This window comes from Candoia aspera, chromosome 3 (genome assembly GCF_035149785.1).
Source record: "Candoia aspera isolate rCanAsp1 chromosome 3, rCanAsp1.hap2, whole genome shotgun sequence".
Taxonomy (NCBI): domain Eukaryota; kingdom Metazoa; phylum Chordata; class Lepidosauria; order Squamata; family Boidae; genus Candoia; species Candoia aspera.
In genome coordinates, this window is record NC_086155.1 from 195,661,452 (window position 1) to 195,687,364 (window position 25,913).

Below are 25,913 nucleotides of genomic sequence, written 5' to 3' on the forward strand. Positions count from 1 at the left end.
AATCATTTTCCTTCTGTTCTCCTCTTTCCAGTACAAGCTGTCCATGGCAGATGTCTTACAGTGAGTCCCAAGGCAGGTTTACTTGGAAGTAAGTCCCTTTATCTTCAAGGGGCTTAGTCATTAATATCTTGAGAATCCATGTCTTTTTAGTATACATGCTCTGCAAACATAGAGAAGAAATTGGTCCTCCTCTCAGCAGGCAGATACAAAACAGAGGCAGAGTTATGCATTCAAGATCACTCTTCCAGTCTGCGCTCTTAAATATTTCACAGCCAACAGATAAAGTTTAATAAACAACTGTCATTGCTGCATAAATCTACTGGACAATGTACGATCTCGCCTCCTCGCTTTTCAAACCCACCCCAATGCACACTCTAATAGGTCTCTTCAGTGCCTTTTTAAAGCTCTAATCAAAGGGAATTCTCAATTTATTTTGCTCTCCAAAGTTATATGGGAAATCTTATTTTAGCAATTATTGAGAGTGGAACAACGAAGGGCATTTCCTGTAGAGCTTAGCACGGAGCAGCATGGAGAAGCAACGGTGGAAACATGAAACTTTCTTAGTGCTGTTTCTTGTCCTGGTTCAAATATTTGGCTTAGAAGATGGCAACCGACAGACAGCAGAGATCTGTTCCACGCATACCATTTTACCTGGACCGAAAGGTGAGGCACTACAAAGACTTCTGAGGGAAACATCCCAGCAACATTAATGCCCTTTTCTATTTTTCCACCCTCTCTTTCTCTTCCTCTCCTCCTGCAAGTTCTTATGCCATAAAAGATAAAAAATAAGACTGCCAACTTTTCAGCTGGTTCCTGTGGTGATAATGTTGCTGAGTAGCTTATTGAGGAAGCTTTCAACTTTATTTTTAGCGCAAAACCACAAAAGGGGTATTTGTGGACCCTTTTAGCACATCAACAGGCACAAAACAAACCAGCCTAAGCATAGGCAGAAAAATTGGTATTTTAGACTGAGGAATTATGGCATGAAATAATGAATATTTCAAACATCAGTTGCATAATTTCCTACTATTAACCATTGCATTTTAGGATCCAAACATTTTCATCTGTCTGGCTGCAGTCATCACCAATAAAAGAAATGGAATGATGAAGGGCTGATGGGCCTGTAGCTTTTCCTGAGTTTAGTCTTTGGCAAAGAAAATGCATGTGCAAATGTTTTAATTTCAGTGGAAAACAAGCCGCTAGCCCCAGCATGTTACCTAAAATTTTTGATTATAAATTCACACTCGTATTTCAACAGTTCTGGAAAAGATTTTGCTTTGGATTTAATGCTGTATGGGTGGATTTTGGAAGGCCCTGTATTATATAACATTTATGTCACAACCAATATTGTCTTGTTGATTACTGTAGGAATAGAAATAGGTCAAAGAGCACAGGTATGCTGTTCACGTGTTTATGACTGAAGCATTCTGTTGGCTGAACCAACCTTCCCCAACTTGGTGTCCACTATATGTATAATACTATGACTCTCAATGATTATGTTTGCTTGGCATGATAGGAATGGTAGTCACACACACATGGAGGAATCCAGGTTGGGGAAAGCTGGTTTAGTAAGCCTCAGCTATGAAGCTCAGTCATAGCTTTGACAGCTGAATCTTTAAGCTGGGTCTATGTGCTGATTCCATTCTTGTGGCACATTTTGTTGGGTGAGGCAGCTACCAGTAAGCCCATCCGAACACACTGCATCTGCCTTACCCCCGGCAGAATGAGAGGTTATGAGTCATTCTTTTAAGTTGCGCACAATCAGTTCCCTATGGCATTGTGGCCAATTTTGTGCCTCCCCAAGAGGAAGCGGCAACATAGGAAGGATCCCAGTGTAGACCGCATTGCCCAAGGCTTCCTTATCTGCAAGCCAACTAGGCCTAGACAACATTTATTTATTTATTATTCAAATTTAATTACCACCCATCTCCCCCAAAAGAGGGACTCTGGGCGGTAATTAAATGGGCTGCATTAAGAATTACAGTTGACAGCTGTGCTTCAGCTCTAGACTAGCCAACCACATTCCAGCCCAGCATTATGTGAATCCAGCCTTCGTGGTTAATTGATGGTTCAGCATCTTGTACAAAGACAGATAAATCTGGTCAGTTAAGTAAAGCACAGTCAAACTAACAATATACAGCATAGATATCTAATCCTGAACTTGATGACGCCAAAATGTTCAAATATGCATCATGTTACAAGCTCCACCCTTTTGTGCCTGCATTGCACATAAGTATGCCATGGGCAGAGTTATATCATGATGCTGTGACATGTGTCTCACTGCTGCCTCCCCTTTGTTTTCCTTGTGCTGCACCTATGCTATGTGGTAGTGTGCTTCTTGAAGAGAAGAATGAAAGACTGGGAGCTTCCATTGCAAATCTTAGACCACCCCTTACCACTGGGCGTTCGTACATAAAACACCAGAGGTCTTTGCTGGCGTTCTTCCTTTTCTTGGAGAAAATGAAACTGTGCAACCTGGACTTTGTAGTGCAAACTTTTTCAGGGCTGGCTCACATTTGGGAAAGATCAGATGTTAGGTTCTTCCAATGCCATCCAGGTATTACAAACTTTAATGCGAAGGTTCACAGGAAAGTTATAGGAATGCACGTATAGGGCTGGCTGTGGATCCGGCCTGCATCACAGAGAATCACAAGGACCCTGATATGCATCTTCTTAGTGTCTCTCTGATCAATGGGAGACCTCAGTAGAGATATCAGGTCCACTCCTAGTGTTAGATTATAATTTATGAAATTTGTACCCAAATATTCCAAGCAGAGCTGTCCCAGATAGTTATAAGCTGCCTAAAGTGAGAATTTCTAAGTTATTCTGCAAAACGTCAAGCTAGCTAAATAAACAGATTTAAAATCTGCATTTACGTTTAAACAGAGCGCACATTTCATCAATTCCAGTAAAAATGTATTTAACTAAAAACTGTAGCTGTGAGAGTTGACAACTGAAATCCTATAGCATGGATGATCTGGTTATCTCAGCCGTCCATGCTGACCTTAAAAGGCAGTTACTTATAACAGAAAATACAAAAGAAAATAAAGGTCAGTCTCTCTCAAGTAAAATTTGGGGGTCCTAGTAACTACATAGAGATATCCCTGGTGTTGCTGGTGAATAGTAAAACATTACAGTATGGAGTGCTCAGTTGGGGTGTTTGAGGCTGCCCCCTGGTGGCCATAGAGAATAACTTCTAAGGCTGTAAATGCTGAAAATGAATTGAAAGTACAGACTTCTCCACTGTAAATTAAATCAGCTCAGCTTTGTTCAGGGTTTCACACAAACCTGGAAAAAATGCCACTGCTTTTAGGAATGGTCTCATTTAAGTACATGTGACATTAAATTCTAATCTGCGTTGCACAGCACTATTCCATTCCAATATAAAATGAGCACCTAGTTTTTCTTCTTAAAGACAAAATCTGAATAGTTCCTTATAAAAGAACTAGAAAGGAGAGATCAGCTTTTGCCTTTCACATTTCTTTTGTAACTTGGCCATAATGGAAGCTCAGTCTAACACAGAAGTCATTTGCTTGCCTACATTAATATCCTTCTGAGTTCCTTCCATACTGACTTTCAAGGAGGCCGATCCTGTTTTTTGTATCCCAAGTCTTCAGATTTTAGGGACAACTCTTCTTCAGGCTATGTCCATCACCAAGGGGACTGGGATTTAGAAAGCTGTACATATCAGGAGATCCCAGGAGGGAGAAACCCTCTCTAACTGGTGTGCCTTCCAGACTGCTCTAAAATTATTCTTCTAGAATAGCCTTCTCTAAATTTTAGATATATTGAAATCAAACTCCATCATCCCCAATCAGCTGGTGAACATGATGAGGGGAAAGGGTTGGTCTGAAATAAGAATACCACAGTTTTCCCCAATATTTTTTGACAAACACTTCTCTCCCCAGTATTCCAAACTGAAATAAATAAATTACAAGGAAGTAGATTTCAGCTGGACATTAGCAAGACTTTCCTAATGCTAAAAGCTGTTCAACAATGGAATATACTACCTTGCAAGTCTGTGGATACTGCTTCACCGGAAGTGTTTAAACCCAGGTTGAAGGGCCATCTGTTAGGGATACCATACTAGAGAATTCCTATACTGGGCAGACGGCTGGTCTGGATTCTCTCCAAGGTCCCTTCCTACCCATACATTCTATGAAAAATAGAACCATGGATTGCCCACATCTCCTCTGCTGATGCTGCTCACCTGCTAAAATCAATACGAACTATACAGATCAACAAAATGTTGTGTGGAAGGCATTTGAGGGGATTAGACAGATGCAGAGAGAACAAGACTATCAGAAGATATGCTTTAAGTTTAAATACAGTTAGGTATTTGAGACATTTCCAATTGGTGGGGAACAGCAGCTAGAGCCTATGATTGAACTCATCTGGCCTTGTAGGCTTCCTGGCCATTAGCTAGTTGCCATCAAATCAGGCTCAGCTGCTTGTGAACACATAGGCAAATGCTGGTCATCTTCATATGAAGTCAATCATAACTTTCTTTCCAGGACTTTCCTTTGATCTGAGTTGGCGCTTTATGTCTTGAATAGCATCTTAGTGACTTGCCAATTTGATGGGAAGCACAGTATTTTCCCATAAAAGCATTTGCCACAATATTCTTCTCCATGGCTACAATGCCCAAAGAGATGATGCTAATCAGTTAGCATTCTTTGCAATGCAATTATGATGTTACCTAGTTGGGTCATGAAACATCTGCAAGCAAACAACCAAGCTCAGAGAGCACCAAGGACTCCACAGTTCAACCCTGAGCTACAGACATTCTCTTCTATTGAGACCTTGCATTTGCTACAACAGCCCAACACAGCTACCTCTTTCTGAATTATGTGACTTCAACAAATATCCAAACTGTAATTTTCAATGTCCTTGCTGAACTGCCCAAGGATATTAGGACATGCAATTGGGAAGATCTATTGATGTAATTGCACAATTGGTCCTCCACATCAAAAATGAGGCAAATATTGTGTGTGTTGGGGGGGGGAGGATGAGGAATAGCAATATGCAATGAAATTTAATAGGAACTTCAAAGAGATTTGAATTGAGTCCTAAGTGAAGTAAGTGAAGGCGTTTTTGAAGGGATGAAATGGGAGTATAGTCTGTGGCAATGTGGTGTGTTTGGAGGGTTCCTCTTTCATTATTCTGACAAATGTCAATTATAAACTCCTTGACATCAGTCAGCACCTCCAAGGCCTGTTTCTTGTGGTCACTGCTGCTTTTGCTGCCCATCTAATAATCATAGTTGCAGAAGTTCCCCTCTGAAAAATGACACTGCCACAGTCCAAATTCCTTGCTAGAAATGGAAAGGACTTCAACACCACATCCTCAGACCTGGCAGAACTGTTTTCCTGTTGTCTTTCCAATCATTCCTTTCTTGTCCAGGCCATGTGATTGCCATGCTTTAAAGAAATAAAAAAATCCTAAAAATCAGAGTCCTTTAGCTTTTTTTTTTTTTTATCCGTTCAATGGTGTCCGATTCTCGGAGACTGCCTGGACAAGTCCCTGCAGTTTTCTTGGCAAGGTTTTTCAGAAGTGGTTTGCCATTGCCTCCTTCCTAGGGCTGAGAGACAGTGACTGGCCCAAGGTCACCTAGTTGGCTTCGTGCTCAAGGCAGGACTAGAACTCATGGTCTCCCAGTTTCTAGCCTGATGCCTTCACCACTACACCAAACATGGGGCAGGGAGGAGAACAGTCATATTTGGGGCTGGCTAGTGCCTTGAAGTGCCCCTCCTATACAATAACTGAATGAGACCATAGCCATCTGGATTTTATTATATTTGGTAGCTCTGTGAAATTGTTTTATAGTGTGTTTTATATTGAAATCTTATTATATATTTATTGTTTTATATTGTAAACCACCCAGAGTTCCTCCACTCGGAGGAGATGGGCAGTGACAAATTTGATAAATTAAATAAATAAATAAACGTATCTCTAATCTTGCAGACAGAGGAGCAAATTAGGTAATTTGTATTATTTATATTTCTGTAAATTCACATTTGGCAAAATTGATTGCATTATTTCTAGCTTCTAAGAACAGCAAGGAGTTGTAAGAGGTTCTGTCCCAGGCTGGTAGATATACTAATCAAAGCTTCTTTAATAATTGAGATCCCATTGTCCATACACTTTCATGCATGTCTTCCATGAGGGCTAGAAACTGAAAGACAAATAGAAACTCTTTGGAAGCTCAATTTTCTATCAGTCCATGTCTGTGGCCTGTCAGCACTCAGCATCCTAGGCAATTGTCCAGGCCAACAGTTGATGTTTGTCTTGAGGCATGCTTTACAAAAACAAACAAAACCCAGTTTACTGCTCTGAGCAGCATAGCTGCCATTTAAACTTTCAACAGTGACCCAGAGTAATGTTCTTTCAGGCAATTGTGGTTACAATCCAGCTGTCCTGGCTGGCCCTTGACAAACCTGGAGAGGGACCTGCTGTTCTGTTTCCCTGCCAGAGCCAATGCACATAATATCCTGAGCACATTACTCAGTGGGGCCAGCTTTTTGTTATGCTCAAAGATGTCATGCCTTTAATATCCTGCAGAAATTAAGCAACAAAGCTTTGCACAGCATGAGATACAGAGAAAGCTAGATCTGCCAGGGATATAGCGGATGAAAACACAAATACTGCCCTTAAAACAAAAAGGGAACCTAAGTTAGCATCCCAGGGCAGGAAGTGAAAGATACAAAGCCTTACATGATTTCTGTTAGTTTCCACTTCAACTAGCACCCTAGTAGGAACAGAGCTGTTGAAGAGGAGGGAGAGATTTTGTGATGTTCCAGCAGCCATAACCAGCACTGCAAAGGGTAAGGGATGTTGGGAGTCACAGCACTATCTGAAGGTTCCCCATCCCTGCTGTAGGAGAAAATCCAGGAGAGACAGTGGCTAACTAAGTTAATTGTAATATATTGACCTAGAAGTAACTTTTATTGAAATCATGGCCAGGATGGTCCAAAAGTCAAAATCAGCTGGATGAGACCTTTACCAGGGAAAGATGAAGTCATATATATATTTATATTTATATTTCCATTCTCTCCAAGTATAATTAAAAATACAAAAACAGAGAGTACAGTAAAGACAGAACTAAAAGAAAAAGAACAAAAACTATAAAAGTGAAAATAGATAGAAAATAGAAACAGAAGGTGGCTTCCGACTACTTCCAATATTGGGCACCTCTTGACTCATCATGATTTGTGGAGTCCTTGGTGCTCTCTGAGCCTTGTTGTTTTCTTGCAGATGTTTCATTGCCAGACTAGGCAACATCTTCAGTGCCAGTGAAGATGTTGCCTAGTCTGGCAATGAAACGTCTGCAAGAAAACAACAAGGCTCAGAGAGCACCAAGGACTCCACAGTTCAACCCTGAGCTACAAATATATTCTCTTTGATTGGTATCATCATGATTTCACAGACATATCTGTACGTGGCAATAACATGGAAGTGCTTTGCTTTCTTTCTGGATGTTTTCTGCTGACTCTCAAGTATAGCTCACCATTCTGGGATATCCTGGTGGTATCTTATCCAAACTCTGGCTCTGCTTAGTTTTTAAAGATCAGCCAAGGTCAGCCAGGTACTGCCATAAAAAGGTATGAAAACTTTTGAAAATTCTAAAACCCCTCACGAGATGAAATCAAAAGAAGGGATAGAGAAGAAAGAATGTGCGAAAGCTAGCTTATTGTCCATTTGTTGATTTAAGTCAGTGTGTGAAAAACTTAATAGGCCTGAATTATGGCGTGTTGCCCAAATAGGGAGTTGCTTAGCAATTGAGCAGGGAGGAAAGTAAGGATGTGTGATACACCTTTGGTTGTTTAATATATTTACGGATAAAAGTGTCAGGAACAGTTGTGATGGCATTAGAGGTGTGTTGCCTGGAGATGTAAATGCACATGTACTTTTGTTTGGGTGCAATGCCATGTTTTTGGCCAAGAACCCAAATGCTTTACAGCATATGTCAGACTGTGTGCTGCAACAAGAAATATGGATTTGAAAATTAATATATCAAAGACCAAAGTAGTTGTGTTTGACAGGGAATATGGAGTGGCAAATGGGCATCATATAAAAATGGCTAAAACTAAAGTAGATGAATTTGTGTACCATAGTAGAATGCTTCCTGATGATGGAAAATGGACAGAGAAAATGTTAAGACGTGCAAATGCTAGTAAAAGGCAATGGGTAGTATGTGATCAATTGAGAGGCATGAGTATTTGCCACACACACACACACACACACACACCAAAATGGCCACGTATAGGCTTCTGTCCATTTTGTTACACAGAAGTGAGAACTGGGAACAGAATTGGGAATGGGTTACTTCTAAGTTTGGTAAAACAAGCCAAAATAGGGTCAAGAATGAATAAGTGCTGAAGGAATATAGATTGAATATAAAAGGGACATTGTATGGGTTGCTCATACAGAGAAAAAGAGTGAAGACTGAATTGCAAAACTATATTTGAAGGAAAATGAATAGATTCAGCAGAAAGTAGAAGACAGGGAAAGCTGAGAGATGAGAAATTTAGAGAAAAAATGGCCATGTATGAAATCAATGTACAAATATAGTGAAATAAGAATGGTTCGCTAAGACAAAAAGGTATGGAGAGATATAGTGATTGTCATTAAATTTGGATTTAGCTATATTTCCTTGTCTTTTCCCTATCTCACATCTTTAATTTATTTGGCTTACTATTTCTTACTCCTTTTCTGCATTTTGCATAATACTGCTTTCTCAGAAGGGGAATAGCATGATGGTTAGTTATAAATTATGGGAGAGAGAAGAACAATCAAATCCAAAAATTAATCCAGAGGCTTGAGCCATGAAGTCTACTGTTTGAAGTCACTTCCAAGTTGGAGTTGTCATCTGAGTAAAGCATCAGTGTTAAGCGTAACTGACTTCGGATTACACCTTATCTTTAAGGACAAAGGACATCAATGCACCAGGTACAAAACCATTACCATTTAGCTCTGAATCTGGGATCTACTAAACTCAGTAAGATGTAAATCTGACCAGATCAGAACTGACTTGCACATATTATTGTAGAAAGGATAACAGTGGTATCCATTTACTTACTGCACCATAATTTGCTGAGAAATGCTAAGCTTCTCAGAAAACAACAAAACATTTTATTTGTTTAAACATCACAATGTAGAACACCACAAGAGGGCAGCAAGGCACAAATTTTCCCATAATGTATATTATTTAACAGCTGACTACTCAAGAAAATGGACTTTCACCCAGCTTAGTACAAAGGGGTTTTTCCCGAGTTTGATCCCAGAGCAGAAAGGTCAGGGTGTGGTTTAACCACAGTTTGTTGAACAAGCCATAATGGCCCAGATTATACATTATGTTAAGCCATAAAACTGGGTTTACATGCCAAAAAGGCTGGGTTCAAATACCATGAAGCCAAAGGCAAACAAACCATATTATAGCTTAACATGTGATGCGAACCCCACCACAGAATAGGCTAAGTGACCTCACTCTTCTGGACGGAGGGCTCCGTTGTGGCAGGAAAATCCTTCAGGACCTGCCCTCCACACATATGCATCCTATTTACCTACCTACCTACTTCATTTTAGAGGGCCAACCATCAAGAGGATGGATGCAGAGCATCATCTTCCCCAGTTCGTTATTATCCCAGGGAAGATCTCGGCAACCACAGGAAATGCGACAAGAGGGGCACATCTGATGTGCCGTAGAAGACTTGAAATCTATTGCCATCAGCATAGTTCTCTAAAGCTTGAAATTTCTTTCAAGTCATGCTTGGTGACTTCATGCCCCCTTTGTGGGGGGGGGGCAAATCAAAGAGAACAACCCCAGTTAAACAGCTAAAAGTCAAATCTGTGGGAAGAAGATACCACCTGGACACACTTCCTGTTCCACCTGACTTTAATGATGAATTCTTCAAAGCTTGTGTGTTTGTTTTTAAAGGGAGTTGGCATGCCTCTAGTGCAGTATTTCCAAGGTTGGTGAGTTTTAGTTGTGTGGAGCTCAACTTCCAGAATGCTCAGCAAAGGCCATGCTGGCTAGGGAATTGTGGAAGTTGGAATACACAAATTTGGAAGTTAGCAAGCTTGGAAGACTACCGCTCTAGTATAATCAGCGTTTATATTTACAAAAATGTTTCTGTAGATTTGACTGGCATTGAGTGGGGACATGGAACAACCTTATCCATTTGGTCTTCTGGCAAATCGATGTTTTGTGACTGAGCACTCCTTCCAGCTATTTTGAGAGCATGCTGATGACAGCCTGTCACATTTCGAATAGTTTTAGTATCCTAAATATGAGAGTGGTAATGAGGATAAGGGTTCTTGACCCTGTATCCCAAAGTAAAGTAAAGTTGTTTCAAGTACATTTTCTCTACTTGTATATAAAGGGTTAAGAACCCAAATCCCTAAGGAAGTACCAAGTATTATGAAGGATTTGGCACATCAGAAAATAGGAGTTGGGCCTATTCATGTCTTCAAAAATTAAATCAGATCAGCATTTCCTAAATGTTGTTGTTACTGATGACATCTCTCCTTCCTGTATGTTTCTGTTTAAAGGAGATGAAGGTGAAAAGGGAACCCAAGGAGAAATGGGAAAAAATGGGAAACTTGGCCCCACAGGATCCAAAGGTAAAACAATTTATGGTGATCTGTTGTACATTGTAAGGGGGCGTGGTGGCTCAGCGGTTAAGATGCCAGGCTTGTCGACCGGAAGGTTGCAAGTTTGGCAGTTCGAGACCCAAGCGCTGCGTGATGGAGTGAGCTCCCGCACTTGCCCCAGCTCTTGCCAGCGTAGCAATTCGAAAGCATGCAAATGTGAGTAGATAAATATGTACCGCTTTGGCGGGAAGGCAACAGCGTTCCGTGACTGTCATGCTGTCACATGACCGCAGAAGTGTCTTCGGACAATGCTGGCTCTTCGGCCATGAAACGGAGATGAGCTCTGCCCCCTGGTGTCGGACATGACTAAACAGGAACCTTTACCTTTACCTGTTATATGGTAAAAACATAGGGAATGGTCCCTTATTACTTCAGAGTTACGCACTAGTTGCATTGACCTGGCATGCTTAACCTGGGTACTGCATTAACTCAAGCGAACTGGGTTGGCACAGGACAGTAAGCCCTAAAAACAGCAAGGTTTAAACTATCCAAGCTTAGTATGTCGTGCCAATGCAGCCATTAGGCCTTCAGCTAATCTGGTTAAGTGTATTGTATGAACACAGCCATTCCATCAAACATTTTTACACTCTGCAAAGCTTTTCTTGTTTCTTAATCACAGGAGGAAAGGAACTATTTAAAAGGAAGCTTATAAAGAAAATTATCCAGAGTATTACTTATGAGTAGATTGCTTTTGCTTTTGCTTGTTTGTTTTTAGTGACTTTGAGTCAGTGTTGACTCCTGGTGACTGCCTGGACTAGTCCCTCCAATTTTCTTGGCAAGGTTTTTCAGAAGTGGTTTGCGATTTCAGAAGTGGTTTCTCTCTCTCTAGGGCTGAGAGAGAGTGACTGGTCCAAGGTCACCCAGCTGACTTTGTGCCTAAAGTGGGACTAGAAACTCCTGGTTTCTAGCCTGGTACCTTAGCCACAACTCCAAATTGGCTCCCTATGAGTGAATTTTAGACTAAATTAAACAAATATTATAGAATTAATCTGTTTAATGTAATTTAAATGAACTTTAAAATTGCACCTTTTTCATCTTTTCAAAACTCCATGAGATGATAAAATGGCTTCACATGGGTATTGGTGTGGGTACAGCATTGTTTAATGCCACTAGATCTGGGCTGTCCAAATCAAGATGATCACAAGATGGTGGCAGAGTGACCCAAAACATTCTCTTTCCAGTCATTTAATGGTCAGATTTTTGCAGCCCAGATATAGTAGCCCTATGGTTGGTTGGTTGGTTGGTTGGTTGGTTGGTTGGTTGGTTGGTTGGTTGATATAGCCACCCATCTCACAAACATGACTCTGGCAGCTTACAATAAAATAGATAAGAACTAATAAAATGCAAAATAAAAACACATAGCACCAAGCATCATAAAATAACCATCAAGAAGCTAAGAGACAGACTCTATCACACTTCTGGGGCCCCAGGCCTGGGCACAAAACCAAGTTTTCAGGGCCTTGCGAAGGGCCATCAGGATCTGGGCTAACCTAATCTCAGGTGGAATTAAGTTCCACAAGGTGGGCGCCATGGCAGAAAAGGCCCTCCTCCTGGGCCCCACCAGCTGACACTCCTTAGCCGACAGCATCCGGAGCATGCCCCTCCTGCCGGACCAGGTGGGATGGATAGAAACAATGGGAGAGTGATGGTCCTGTTATTAGCTCAGTCCCAAGCCATGCCTTGATGGTCGCAGAGACTGGCTGTGCAGGATGGTATTTTAGAGTATGCAGAGATGCAAAACTTTTGGAAGTAGCTGTATCTTTTCCCAAAATGATGCAGCAGCTGCAGAGGAATCGAATGTGAAGTATTGTTCAGCTCTATTTATTACCTCCTGAATCACCAGCAGCTTGCCTTAAATACTGGTTGCTGGGAAACAAAACAGAAGGGAACTCAGTCTCCAGTTCAAGCTTGTGAGCTTCCCAGATGTGTCCAGTTGTCACTGTGTGACCCAGAATGCTGGTCTAGGGTCCAATCCAGCTGAGTTCCTTTTAGGTTCTTAAACATAATTGCTCTGTTGACATGCATACCTCACCCATCAGAGTATGAGAATAACATTGAGGGAGTTGCATATACATTTAATTATTTTTTTTCTTAGTCATCATTTAAGAATATTTCTTGAAACCAAAACATAACTCCTACAGGCATCTCAGGGGGAGTTCTGAGTGAGGCAAATAAGCTTGGAAATGTCATGTTGTTTCTTCAGCAAGAGTGCAAAGAAAGGGAGAGACAGCCATCTGCTACCAGACAGCTCAGCATGGTACATTAACAAAGGCAAATCAAAGTCAAACTTCCTTCAAAAGGAGGTCCATTCTGTTGGATTGGACCAGAAAAGCATATGCAACATCTTTTAAGTGGACTTGCAAAGGATATGTGACAATGTTTTAAAAAATGGTTAGCTGGGAAAGGTGCTACCCTACTACTCCTGATGTTTTGCTTCCATAGACTAACACAGCTCTCCTCCTACAATGTTTAGTCCAGTGTTTCTCAACCCTGGCAGCTTGAAGATGTGTGGACTTCAACCCCCAGAATTCTCCAGCCAGCATATGCTGGCTAGGGAATTCTGGGAGTTGAAATCCACACATCTTCAAGCTGCCAAGGTTGAGAACACTGGTCTAGTCAAAAGGGAAAACTGGTCTAGTCAGAAGGGAAAACTTGACCACTTCATAGCTACACAGATGTCTCCTCTTAATGACTGGAGTGCTAGTTTAGAACATGGCCATCATAGTCCAGCATCTTCTTTCTTACAGCAGCCAGCAAAACACTTCTGGAATGCTCAGGAACTGGAGGTGGAGACACACCCCTTTTCCACCATTGTTCCCCTGCAACTGGTATCTAAAAGTACAGTGGTGCTGAAAACTTTGTGAACCCTTTTCAATTTTCAATAGTTCTGCACAAATATGACTGAAAACATGATCTGTTCTCAACACAAGTCCTAAAATTAGGTAAAGAGAACCCAGTTAAACAAACGAGTCAGAAACATTACGCTTGTTCATTATTTGTTAAGGAAAATGATCCTCAACATTTATTTCAATACATTTATTATTTCAATACATTTCAAAACCTACCAACTACGTGCCTGGATGAATAACATTAGAAATATAATATGTGATTTGTAAATTTAAAAAAGAAAAGACAAAAACAAAAGAACTGAAGGGAATTTAGCTAATTTGCTTGAACATCCTTCTCCTCACCCTTCTGTGGAAAAAGAAATGGTTCAAATGTTGACAAAGCTCTGCTAGTTTTCTTGATTAAGATACTCTCCTCTGTGTAAAAAGTATTCATAACCATGGAGTATTGATATATTCCATATACTTTATATACAGCCTAGAAGAACATGTGCATCTTTTATATGCAGCAATCCCTATAAAATCAATCATGTTAAAAGGCCTAGGAATTTCAGTGTTAGGACAAGCACAAACCATGTGTTAAGGTTCCAATTGCCAAATTTCATTTCCACTTACTTTATCCAATTTTTATTTAATCATTCCCCAAAACGTCTAATAAATGAGAAATAATGCTTTTATTATTAATCTCAGCTTGAAGTCAAAAATACCTTGTCTTGTGGTTTTTAAAACAGTCTGCCACTGATTTAATGGCATTTAAACTCAGCATTCCATGGATAATACAAATAATATCAGTTCCAGCTCCTGCTTTCAGTTTCTGATAAAAAGACGTTTCTGCTTCAGGAACATCCAATTAAAAATTCAGTTCCGTCAGTAAGCATGGAGTTTCAGAAATCATCAAAGCAAAGTGCTGAAAATACTGAAATGAAATAAATCAAACATAGCTTCAAATTCAACTTCAAAAATGGTTCAGCAAAGATAAGTTGATGCAAGTCATAATAGTATCTGATGGAAATTATTTAAAGAAGCCTTCCCTAACTTGGACTTCAACTTCAGTAATTGCCAGTCCTTTACACCTTTGGACCCAGGTTTGACTAATGTACCTTAAAGATGAAATCAAATTGTGTTCTGAGAGTCAGTGAAACAAGCTCCTATTTATTGTATTTCCAACCCAGGAAACAAAGGACTAGTTGGTGATATTGGTGACCAAGGAATGATGGGTAAAATTGGACCAATTGGCAGAAAAGGTAAGTATTAACTGGTCACACATCTTCACTGGATTATAAACCCCAGTACAAAATCACACAACACCTGCTACTTATGTTTCCCAAACGAAACAGAAGGGTTTTATTTCCAAAATAAAAGTACTATTAACGTATGCTTCCCTTTTCATGGCTACCAGCATGAACCCATTCAGACTATCTTGGTATTGTCTACAGCAGTGTTTCTAAACCCTGGCCACTTTAAGATTTTTGGACTTCAATTCCCAGAATTCCCCAGCCAGCCATGCTGGCTGGGGAATTCTGGGAGTTGAAGTCCACACATCTTAAAAATGGCCAAGGTTGAGAAACACTGATCTACAGTGTTGGAAAAGCTCTTTATAACTATGCATTTCAATTTCCCTAATACTGCTATCTGCTGAATTCATTATTATTTAGGGTCACACAATTAAATACAAGAGCAAAGAAGTTTTTCAATCTACAGTATATTGAAGAGGAGGAAAAAGAACTAATAGGTTCATTTTAAAATAAGCTTTGACACACTTGAGTTCATTTCACCAAGTGCTGAAAAATTAAAAGACAGAAGGAATATTCAGAGGCCTCTTCAATGGACAGATGAGAGAAAAATGCATGGAAGACTCTTAGCCTCTTTTGGGAAGACTGTAACTCAGTGATGATGCAAACGCAGAAGGTCAAAGGTTCAATCCCAGTCCTTTCCAGTAGGGATTAATTAAGTTTTCGGTCAATTTAGCCAAGATCCTGCATCCCTCTTGAGCAGATAAGCCCTTCAGTACATCCCTATCAGCCACACCTCCTGAACGCTGCATGTTCAACTTTATTTTGAAGGGAGCTAAAGCCTGCACAGATACATGCGTACAGGACTTCCCTATGGAAGCAAGAACCTTGGGGTTGGCTAGTCAAACTTAATACAGTTCTGTTGGGGGCCTGGCCAACAGGCATTCTGAGATTCATGTTATGGGGCAGGTGGACATTATCCAGTTCACTTATACATTCACTAAAGACATATACATTTCTATGCAATGCTCAGATGTTTCAAGAACAAAATTGTTCCAGGGGCATTATCTAAATTGGCAACAACTGGTTCACTTTTCTTGTAGCCAACTAAATGTCATTTTACTTTTACTTTTATATTTTCCCACTGTTCCTTGCAGAACTCTTCTAGCTTAGAAATATTGTTAGAACTCCTTGCTCTCCTCAACATGCTTGAGATCTCCCCATAGATTCCCTGTAATATTTAAATCCGGGGACTGTGAAAGCCATTCCAAAATTTTACCTTTCTTTCTTGTGAATATGTCATGGCTGATTTGGAAGTAAGTTTCAGGATTTTGTCTGCTTAAATACCCCACCTCTTTTCAGCTTCAATTTCTTCACCAACTGAGGGAGCTAGATGACTTATACAAGAAAGATTGGGGGGAAAAAACCCAAAAGCAAGAATGGAAAGACTGAGCTGGCTACAGAAAACATATGGAAGCTGGGGATGGATGTGGCAGCCATCACAAATATAATCCTTCATCCCACAGACTTATTATTCCCTTAATACTAAATATGGCAGTAAATGCAGAATTATAAACATATGCATATATAGACTATTTTTCTCTGGAAACACAGTGCAGAAGTGCAGAAGATTACCCTCTTTCCTCTCCAGTCATAGTCCTATTGAAAATTATCCCTCTGCCTTTAAAAAAAGAAGTCCTATTGATGCCAATAAAGCTTTTTATTCTGCCTGGGGCTAACAGCAACTAGGGGCGGGTTCTCATAGAATGCAGTGGGAGAGGGAAGGTTAAACCTCCGCACCTCCTATACTGCAACTCCATTGAAAAAACCCTCCTCCAGCGTTCCCATTCATTCATAAATAGTATCCTTAAGTGTCTCCAAAACCTGCAAAAAAGTCCTCATTCCAAAACTGAAGTGCGTATCTTACAGGCAATGGGGATTCGCTTATTATATCATTAACTCTTTACAACTATTGCCCATCTCAATTTTTGCTGCATTTCCCTGAAGAAACAAAGGTACCAGGCACATCTAGCCACTAAGTCTTTAAACTTTTAATGGGCCATCTATTAAAATCTGAAGTTTACTATCCCAAAACAAAAGCTTTCAGAGCTTGCCTAGGCAAGTCTGTACTGAAATAGATTCAATTTGTGTTCAGTGGAACTTATTCCAATGTAACATACTCTTATTCAGTATGTAAAACTGAAAGGTTTACCTTGGCCATCCACCTATGCATTCTGTCCATTTCTCAAAACCCACTTTGCGAATGTGCCTGCAACTTTCAGATGGAAGACAATGTATTTTCCTCTTTATTTAGGTGACAAAGGAGTAAAGGGTGTATCTGGAGTCCCTGGAGGAAAGGGTAAAGCAGGTACACATTGTTTGTTCTTCTTTTGCATTTCTGACATATTTTTTTGTCCTTTAGATCAGGGATGGCCAAATTCTAGCCACTGTGTACCCTAAGCCCGTTGGTCCAGAGGGCAAGGAGGAGGAAGCATATTTTATTATGCTAACATGTCCCATCACCATCAGAGCAGATGACAGTACCCAGCCAACCTTGGCTGATCTCAAATAAATAAACCAGAATCAGACCTGGGAGATAACTAGGAAAATTCAAGGGCTGTAGGCTAAACTGGGAAATAAAGTAACATTCTAGAAGAAAACAGTGGCAAACAGCTTCTATGTTATGGCCATGAAAACTACCTGGATATGACCATGTGGTTACCCATAGTCAAGCTTGACTTGTGGGAGATGTTTGTCTTTATCCCTCCACAAAAGTTCAATTGCATAGCAATGTCTCACCAACTAGCTGTAAGACAGAGACCAGAGAGGCAAAAATCAAATGAAAGGCCCACTTTTTCAACAGGGTAATCCAACATGCCTTCTCAATATGCATGTCCTGAATCTACACACTAGAGATGAAGAACTTGTGGGCCTAGAGACACTGCTCAACTACAGCTTTCAGCAGCCACAGCAGTACAGTCCCCAGTGACTTCAGTCAATAATGTCTGGGGGGCTGCAGGTTCCCCAGCCCTCTACATTTGACCTGGAATGAACTTTCACACTTCAGAGTTTTGTGATGCAGGCTAGAAGTTAAATATGCACCTCAGCACTCACAACATAGGGGGAACTATGCATAAAAATGCATGAGATTGAGGAAGAATGCTAGTAAAACTTCATATTGTGGGGAAAATGTATACATTAGGAGAAACATGCATGAAAACCTACATTTTAAAAAAGGGCACAGTAAAGGACATTAAACTGCAAATAACAAAAGATTATTCTATTTATGAAAGAAAGGAGAGATGTAATTGAATTAATATGGGAAAAAAAAAATCTCCAAGGAATAATGCAATATTAGAACCTGAAACAAATTGAGTGCTATTTTTTATTATTTGAATGTGTTACCTTTATGAATTTTAATTAGTTTTTATTCTATTTCTTGGTTTTAAATACAATGTTTTCTTAAGGACTTTCTTAAGCTTTCCTGGTTTATTTTTAAAACACATATTGGGCTTCTTATTAAAAGAGTAAGAACTAATGAAAGAAAAACCCCTGCACAAATATTTATTTCCAAGGAGTATAGGATTAAATGATTAGTAGCACTCTGGGATTTTTTTTTTCTCTTTACCCAAATGGAACTCAGAGCTAGTTCACAAGATAGCAACCTGCAGTCTCTTCTTCTTGGCCTAGACTGAATATATTCACAATTAACGTCATCCAGTAAATTGTTCTTTGTGTTTTGCATCAGCATCAGTGCCTAATGTCTGGCCATGATGTCTATGAATGTGTCCACTAATAGATCCCAACTGCAGTATAGTTCAAGTCCAGTTGGGAAAAAAAAATCACAAGAATGATTTAGTAACAAAAGGCGTTATGCTGGGTTAGGGTTAGGGCAGGCCCTGGCAGAATTAGGCCTACATCAATTAAAATTAGGCCTGATCAAGGCTTCTGCCCTCAGCCATTTTCACTGAAGTTCCTAATTAAATCTTTATGAAAATGCAAGATTCAAAACACTGGTTTTAATGTTACACCCAATGACTGTATTCACTCTACATACTTAATGAGGTCAGTTAAAACCTAGCAGATATATTCATATAAGTTACGTGGGGTTAATTTTAACTTTGGCTTGGTTTGTGTGTCTCAGCACCTGATGCAAATCCACCTGGTTTAGTAAGCTCATGGTTCAATGGATTGTACAACTACCCACATGGGATACTACTGTAAGGCAGTGGTTCCCAACCTTTTTGGCACCAGGGACCGGTATTGTGGAAGACAATTTTTCCTTGGACCGGAGAAAATGTGCATAGAATCAGTGTGGTGCATTTGCCAGAGAGAGTGACTAGAAATGGAAAGAGACAATTTCAATCTCCCCTCTAGTTCCACACAGGATCAGATTCAACACCTTTTGGTCTCTCCTACTTTGCAAGATACAAGCAGCAACAGAACTGCCTCTGGGCTGTAACAGGCTAGACCAAGTACTCCAAAGAAGGCCCAGAAGATGATAATGGCAGGTACCACAATACAGGTAGTCCTCATTTAGTGACCACAATTGGGACTGGCAACTTGGTCATTATGCAAAGCAGTCACTAAGTGAAACTATGACTGTGTTTATGTTCTTATTGCAGCTTTCCTTTGCTTTACAGACCTATGAAGGTCGTAAATTTGAGACTTGTGTCTCAAATTTACTTTTTTATCACTATTATAACTGCGAACAGTCACTGTACGAGGCAGTCACTAAATGAGGATTACCTGTATTGCCAAGACAATTACTTTGATGTCACCAACTCAACTTAAGGTCCTCTGTATTTTTTTATGAGGAGAAAAATTACCTGTACATTTTGAATTATTTGTAAGAAACTGAGATACATATTATATAACTGTATTGTATAACTATATTTGTAAGAAACTGAGATGCATATTATATAACTAGTTATATAATAAATAGCTACAGTTGATAGGGAAGAAGGGAAGGACAGATCTCATTAAAGGTGCTTCAGACCAACAGCTCATAGCATCATGTTATTCATCTTGATACTTTGGTTACTTATACTGTTTATCTATACTGAGTTAGGTGCTGTCTGTGACTGTGGGAAATATCGCAAAGTTGTCGGACAACTGGACATCAATGTGGCACGGCTCAAAAGTTCCATTACGTTTGTAAAGAATGGTATGTTTCATATCCAGAGTTTTTGTTAATTTCTTTCAGCTTGGGGATTGGCGTGGGAACCCTGTAGGCTGGAAGTTGTACAAAGCCCACAAATTCCTCAAAGATCATGCCATCAAAATTCAGTGGCAGATTGCCCATTTTTGGTAGCATGCTTTTTTCTTCTTTTTGATGACAAAAGAGTCTCCCAATTTATGTGCTAATTCACTAACAGTAAAATATTTCAGTGAGGAAAAAATGAGTTAAGGTATATGACCAGTGCTCAAGTACCAGAGAGCAGTATCTAGTATGTGTTGCAAACAGATACAGATATTGGGCTTGACCTTTCAGTAAGAAACTAATCAGGTTTGACCGTTAGGAAGGGCAGGTCTTCAACAGAAAAAGGTACTTATAAATTAAATATACACTTCCTTTACAAGAAAATGGGGGAAATACAGCAAAGGGATGTGGGAGGCTTCTAGTTATGAAATAGCAGAATTTGGCAGAATTATTAAGATAAATTATCGGTATGCAGGACATCCTAACCTATGGGTGTGCTGCAAACTCAAAACAAACGCTTCTTTCCTGTAACTAAGACATCCTAAAAAGGCTATTGTTAAAAAAAAACAGGTTTTTATTTCTCTTTCCAAAAGTGTTAGCAGGCATCAGAGAAACAGAAGAAAAATACTATTACATTGTTCAGGAAGAAAAGAACTACAAGGAAGCTCTCACTCACTGCAGGATTCAAGAAGGAATCCTAGCAATGCCAAAAGATGAAGCTGCTAATGCAGTGATTTCTGACTATGTCTCCCAGAGTGGCCTCTTCCGAGTCTTTATAGGGGTGAATGACATAGAGAAGGAAGGTCAATTCATGTATGCTGATCGTACACCATTGCAAAGCTACAGCAACTGGAAGGAAGGAGAGCCTCAGGACACCCATGGGAACGAGGACTGTGTGGAGATGCTCAGCACTGGAAAATGGAATGATACGGAATGCCACCTCACTATGTATTTTGTCTGTGAATTCCCAAAGAGAAGGAAATAGGCAGAAGAAGACACCTACCACGCACTGCAGAATCATTCGCTTACAGCTACAAGGATTAGGACCGTCTTTCCCAGCCTGATGCCACCCAGAACAGTTGGACTTCAATTCCCATCATCCTGACGCAATACAAGCAAGGAATGATGAGAACTGGAGTTCACAACATCTGAAGAGCACCACATTAAGGATGAAGGGTCTTGGGAAAGAATCTGATTCTAATTTAGGAACACAGGAATGAATTACAATTGGACATTAAAATTCTAAATTATGGGATTTTCTTCCAAATTATTATTTTAAGGCCACAGTTAAGATGATGTTTTCTTCTTTCTGCTAAGACAGGGTAGGCAATGTGTTACCTGCAGGCACCAAGGTACCACCGGACACTTCCCTTGGTGTGCACCAGATCCCATCTTAAGTGATATATTTTTAAGATTATTTTAGTTTAAAAAAAATGCAGAAAGCTGGCAAACTGCAAAACCAAGCATCAATGTCTACCATTATATTTATTTGCTTCAGGACTCACAATGGTCATATAACCTCACTTATTGGGATGACAGGAGGCTAGTTCATCTTCAGTTAAATGACTATTTTGTGAGTGGTCATGCCCACAATAATACTGCACCTATTTTATGAAGACATAAGTCTTCCACAACAGTCACCTTTAGACTGGGCTTACCTTGTGCTCTCACAATTTCAAATGTGGCCCTGATCTCTTTCACCTTCTTACTCCTTACATTCTGCACACATGCATCTGAAGAAAACGTAGCCCTATGGCACATGTGATGGGGTCAGGGAAAACCAGAGCCACAACAGAACAAAGAAAATAAATTTTTCAGCTAGAAATGTGTTGATTGATAACTGAGCAGAGTTCCATTCCAGCAGATTTATGTCTGGATTTTTAATTAATTCTCTAGATATAAATCCGGGGGAGTGGTAGAGATTTATTTACTTCTGAAAATGCACAAGATGGCCAGATTCTCAACCCCTTCTTTATATTTATGGCAAAAGGGGTTTGTTACAGAGATTGCATCTCCTTTGTCACACTTCCTGAAATAGCCACGTGACTGTATGATTTGTGTAGTCACAGTCCAGGAAGTGTTACAAAAGGCACTCAGCTACCCAGGCTTTGATAAAACAGAAAAGAGTTGGCTGTCCCTGACATATTTTCAAAAGTGAGATGGATTTTCTCCCTGGAAATTTGATCCTAGCAAAATACATGGCAAAATTCTTTTACATCTTTACTTCAACGTAGGCAAGTCCTTATCTAGTCTCACTTCCTTGCACATTTATAGCCCAGTCCTAAGAAAGGTTGTTGGAAGGTATTTGCCACTTGAATTTAGGCTTGAAGAAGCAGAAGAAGAAAAAAGAAGAGAAGAAGCAGAAGACAGAGATGGTAAAACAGTTTGCAGAGCTCCAGTTGGTAAACAGGGAAAGCATTTGTGATTGCTCCCTACTGATAGGACCTCCCCCACCAGGGTTTTGGGGGTTGGTTTTGTTTTGTTTTTTGAGCAACATTCAGGGTTGGACCTCCCCATGAATATTTCTTCATCAATGATTATAGCACAGTGTCAAGTCCCTAACAGCAGAATACAACCCAGAAGGAGAGATTAATTATGAATCTCATTAGTTAATTATCAAGAAGGTAAGACATGTACTAAATCTTGAAAGCTGAGTAAGACAGAATTCTAGCATTCATTTATTAGTAAATGCATTAAAGCAGGGTGTCTCAGAATCATTTCAACCTCTTTTTCTCAGGATGCAAGACCAACGAGCTAACCATCCTTTTTCCAGATAAGGTTGATCCTGAAATATCTATCTGCTCATGATTAACAGTGTTTTGATATATCTCCTTTTCTTCCCAGCCCCAGAGATCTCTTTTGAACCCATTTTTCCATTGCATCTTAAGACAGGAGGCTTTCTCTGAGGGCACAAGGCAGGCTGTGTATCACAGTGTTGTCCTACACCACTCCCAACATCTGTTGTCCGAGGTCCCTGCTTCAATCTACCTCTTTGTGTAGCCAGCCCTCCCTTCTGCAACAAATCAAGACAGAAAACCAGCCCAGCAGGCAAAAATCTGGTCTAGTTTTCTGCTAGAGGAAATGTAGTTTTACTAACATAATATAGTAAATACAGCCCTTCATACCAGCAATATGAGAAGATGCAAAGGCCCAGCTTTAAATGTAATTTAGAATTGCAATCCTACTCTGAAGTACTGCTATGGTGACCAGATACAATTGCAATGTCACAACCCACAGAAAGACATAGGGTTTATTTTACCTATTGTTTGGGACACTTTGCTAAGATCTTTTTGATTTGTGACAATGGGAAGCAAGAAGAGCAGAACTTAAATCACAGGTTCATTTGAGAGACAGCCCTAGAGTCACCACTTTTCTGGACTGGTATTCAGTCCCTGGCATCACTCAGCCAAATTTGCACCATCTGCAGAGATGCTGGGAAAAGAGAAGAAGGGTTTATTAAAAATAATTACAGGATGTCACCCAAAGGAAGGCCAACTGTAGTTCATTTTTTCACTGACTAGAGACAGACAAGAGCAGAAAATTAAACCATCAGTTGTTGTAGAGAAAGCTAATTGTATCTGTCTCTGGAAATGGGATGTTGAAGCTGTTGACTCAGCATGTTAAAATGTCGCTGGTTGGTACTTTCACAGAACCAATAAATATCCATCAAGGGGCCTTGGACCAAACTAATTTGCTTCTCTCATGTATTGAACATACAAAAGTCTAAAGAGGGCTTATGGAACACCCAAATTAAGTAAAATGGCCAAAATCACTTGCAAACAACAAATCTCACAAGATTGCAGTGCTTTCACATGAGATAATGCAAGATCTTGGGGATGAGACTGCCAAAGACTCTTAAGATTTACTTATTTATTTATTATTCAAATTTAATTACCGCCCACCTCCCCCAAAAAAGGGACTGTGGGAGGTTTACAATTAAATCAAGCTCCAAACATAAACATTAAAATCTCATAAAAGCAGCGACATCACAATTATTATAAAATACAATAAATAAATATAAATATAAATAAATATAATTTAGTGATTAGAAGGTTGGCCCACTCCCTGAAAAGGCTAGAATTGATGATGCACTCATGCTGGAAACTGTTTTAAGTTGTCCCTTACTTTCTTCTGAGGTTAGAAGTTGCTGCTTATCTGTCATGACTCTAATCCTGAGGAACAGCCTCTTGTTAGAACTGAAGTTTGCTTCAATTAAGATGCATTTGGTGATGAATGTGCAGCTGCCATCAAGATGATAATTGATTTTAGTGATGGTTCTATTCTATTGTTGTTATTATTATGGTTATTTATCATATTTTAAATTTATTCATTATTATTGTGGACATTTTCATTGTACGTGGATGTTTTAGCTACACACCATGGATATTTTAAATTGTGTATGGCCATTGTTGTTAACTGCCAGGAGTCCTTTGCAGATTCAGCAGTATACAAATGCATCAAATAAAGAATAACAGGTTGTTGGAATTTAGATGCATGCTGAAAAAGTTTCTATTCATTGTGGCATTTCAGTGCACTGAACTACATATGGTTATTTATATATTTCATCTTATTCTGAATGGTTCACTACTATATTTTTGTGTGCTTTTCTATTATTTTACAATATGGTAGTTGGATAGTTTTGTTTACTATTTTTGTAAATTGCTACATATATTTATAATAGTTTTCCACAAACAACTGCAGGATCACTACAGGAAGAATAGCACTGAAACACAGAAGCTCACAAAACAGTATCAGTTGCTAACACTGCCAAACAATGGCACTTTTGCACTCTCTTACGGTAGTACAAAAAGGGTCCAGCAAAAAGGGCAAAGGGCACTGAGGCAACCAATTGCACACTAATCCCCAAATGGCATTTGGCAAAGCCTTTCCTGCATTGGCTTCAAGTCTACGTATGAGACAGTGCAGGTTTGTATTATTGTATTATGCGAATTTATCTTGGTCTGAAACGAGAATGGGAGGCTTAAGACCCATAATTCCCCAGCCTTATTTGTGCCATTCCTGAAGCCTCTCTACAATTGCACTGCCAAAATTTAGTGACTACTGAGGTGGAATAAGGGTCAAGGAAACTATATGAGGTGGAATAAGGGTCAAGGAAACTATATGTTGCAAGTATAGTATGTTGGGGAGCAGCTGGACAGGCAGATAAGAAACAGGATGCACGTATATTATGTAGCAGCTAAATGAGCAAAGATAAGGAACAGGAAGACCACCAGACTCCCACCAGACCTGTTTTTAAACACACCAGACCTGCTTTTAAACATATACCATATATCTTGAGGTTGTCACTTAAACATATACCATATATCTTGAGGTTGTCACTTATTCTATGCTAAGCAATCACCCAGTAGGGGGGTATAAAAGTAGTAGGACCCCGAACCTTCGGGGTTCAGAATTTGAAGCTTGAGCTTGTCTGAACCTATGCGCATATTAAACTCTTTTCCTGAATGAAGACCCGAGCGTCCTAGTCTTCATTTCTACAACACTACAAAGCCAGTTCCTGGTAGCATGAATGTTGGTTTTATTTTTCATGGAAAAAAGAATGAAAATGAGTGTGTTAAGCCATTGCTCAGCTTAAGACACCTGTTTTCTTTTACCCAACACCAGCTTCCCAAAACAGACCTGGAAAAAGAAAATTGATCCTTCCTCTCCAGGGATCTCACTAGAGAATTGGTGATCCCACAAGATTTGGAGGGGCAGCATACAGTGGAATCCAGGGCCTGTTGTATATATGCATGTGCTTTATATGTATATGTGTGTGAGAGAGCGTGCATTAGTGCTCTCTCTATACACACATACACTAATGCATGCTCTCTCACACACACATATCCCCACACATACATATATATTAACCAAACTGTAGTTCACATCTTCTCTTGCTTTTCCCATTTACTTCTCATCATAAATCAACATTATATGGCATGTGTATCATCTGAGATTTAAATAAATAAACAAACAAAC

General features: G+C 39.7%; 1 protein-coding gene across 1 annotated transcript; it reads left to right on the forward strand.

Annotated features, from left to right (window-relative positions):
* Nucleotides 1-362: 362 nt before the first annotated feature.
* COLEC10 (collectin subfamily member 10) lies at nucleotides 363-25,913 on the forward strand. Its single transcript, XM_063299618.1, has 7 exons — nucleotides 363-663; nucleotides 10,552-10,623; nucleotides 14,672-14,743; nucleotides 17,046-17,099; nucleotides 19,803-19,898; nucleotides 20,528-25,000; nucleotides 25,446-25,913. The coding sequence occupies exons 1-6, from the start codon at nucleotides 528-530 to the stop codon at nucleotides 20,917-20,919; spliced, it is 822 nt and encodes a 273-aa protein (XP_063155688.1). The 5' UTR covers nucleotides 363-527; the 3' UTR covers nucleotides 20,920-25,000; nucleotides 25,446-25,913.

Coding starts and splice junctions, on each gene's coding strand:
- COLEC10 (XM_063299618.1), top strand. CDS start 528: ATGGAGAAGCAACGGTGGAAACATGAAACTTTCTTAGTGCTGTTTCTT. Junction 664..10,551: donor CATTTTACCTGGACCGAAAG/GTGAGGCACTAC, acceptor TTCTGTTTAAAG/GAGATGAAGGTGAAAAGGGA. Junction 14,744..17,045: donor TGGACCAATTGGCAGAAAAG/GTAAGTATTAAC, acceptor CTCTTTATTTAG/GTGACAAAGGAGTAAAGGGT.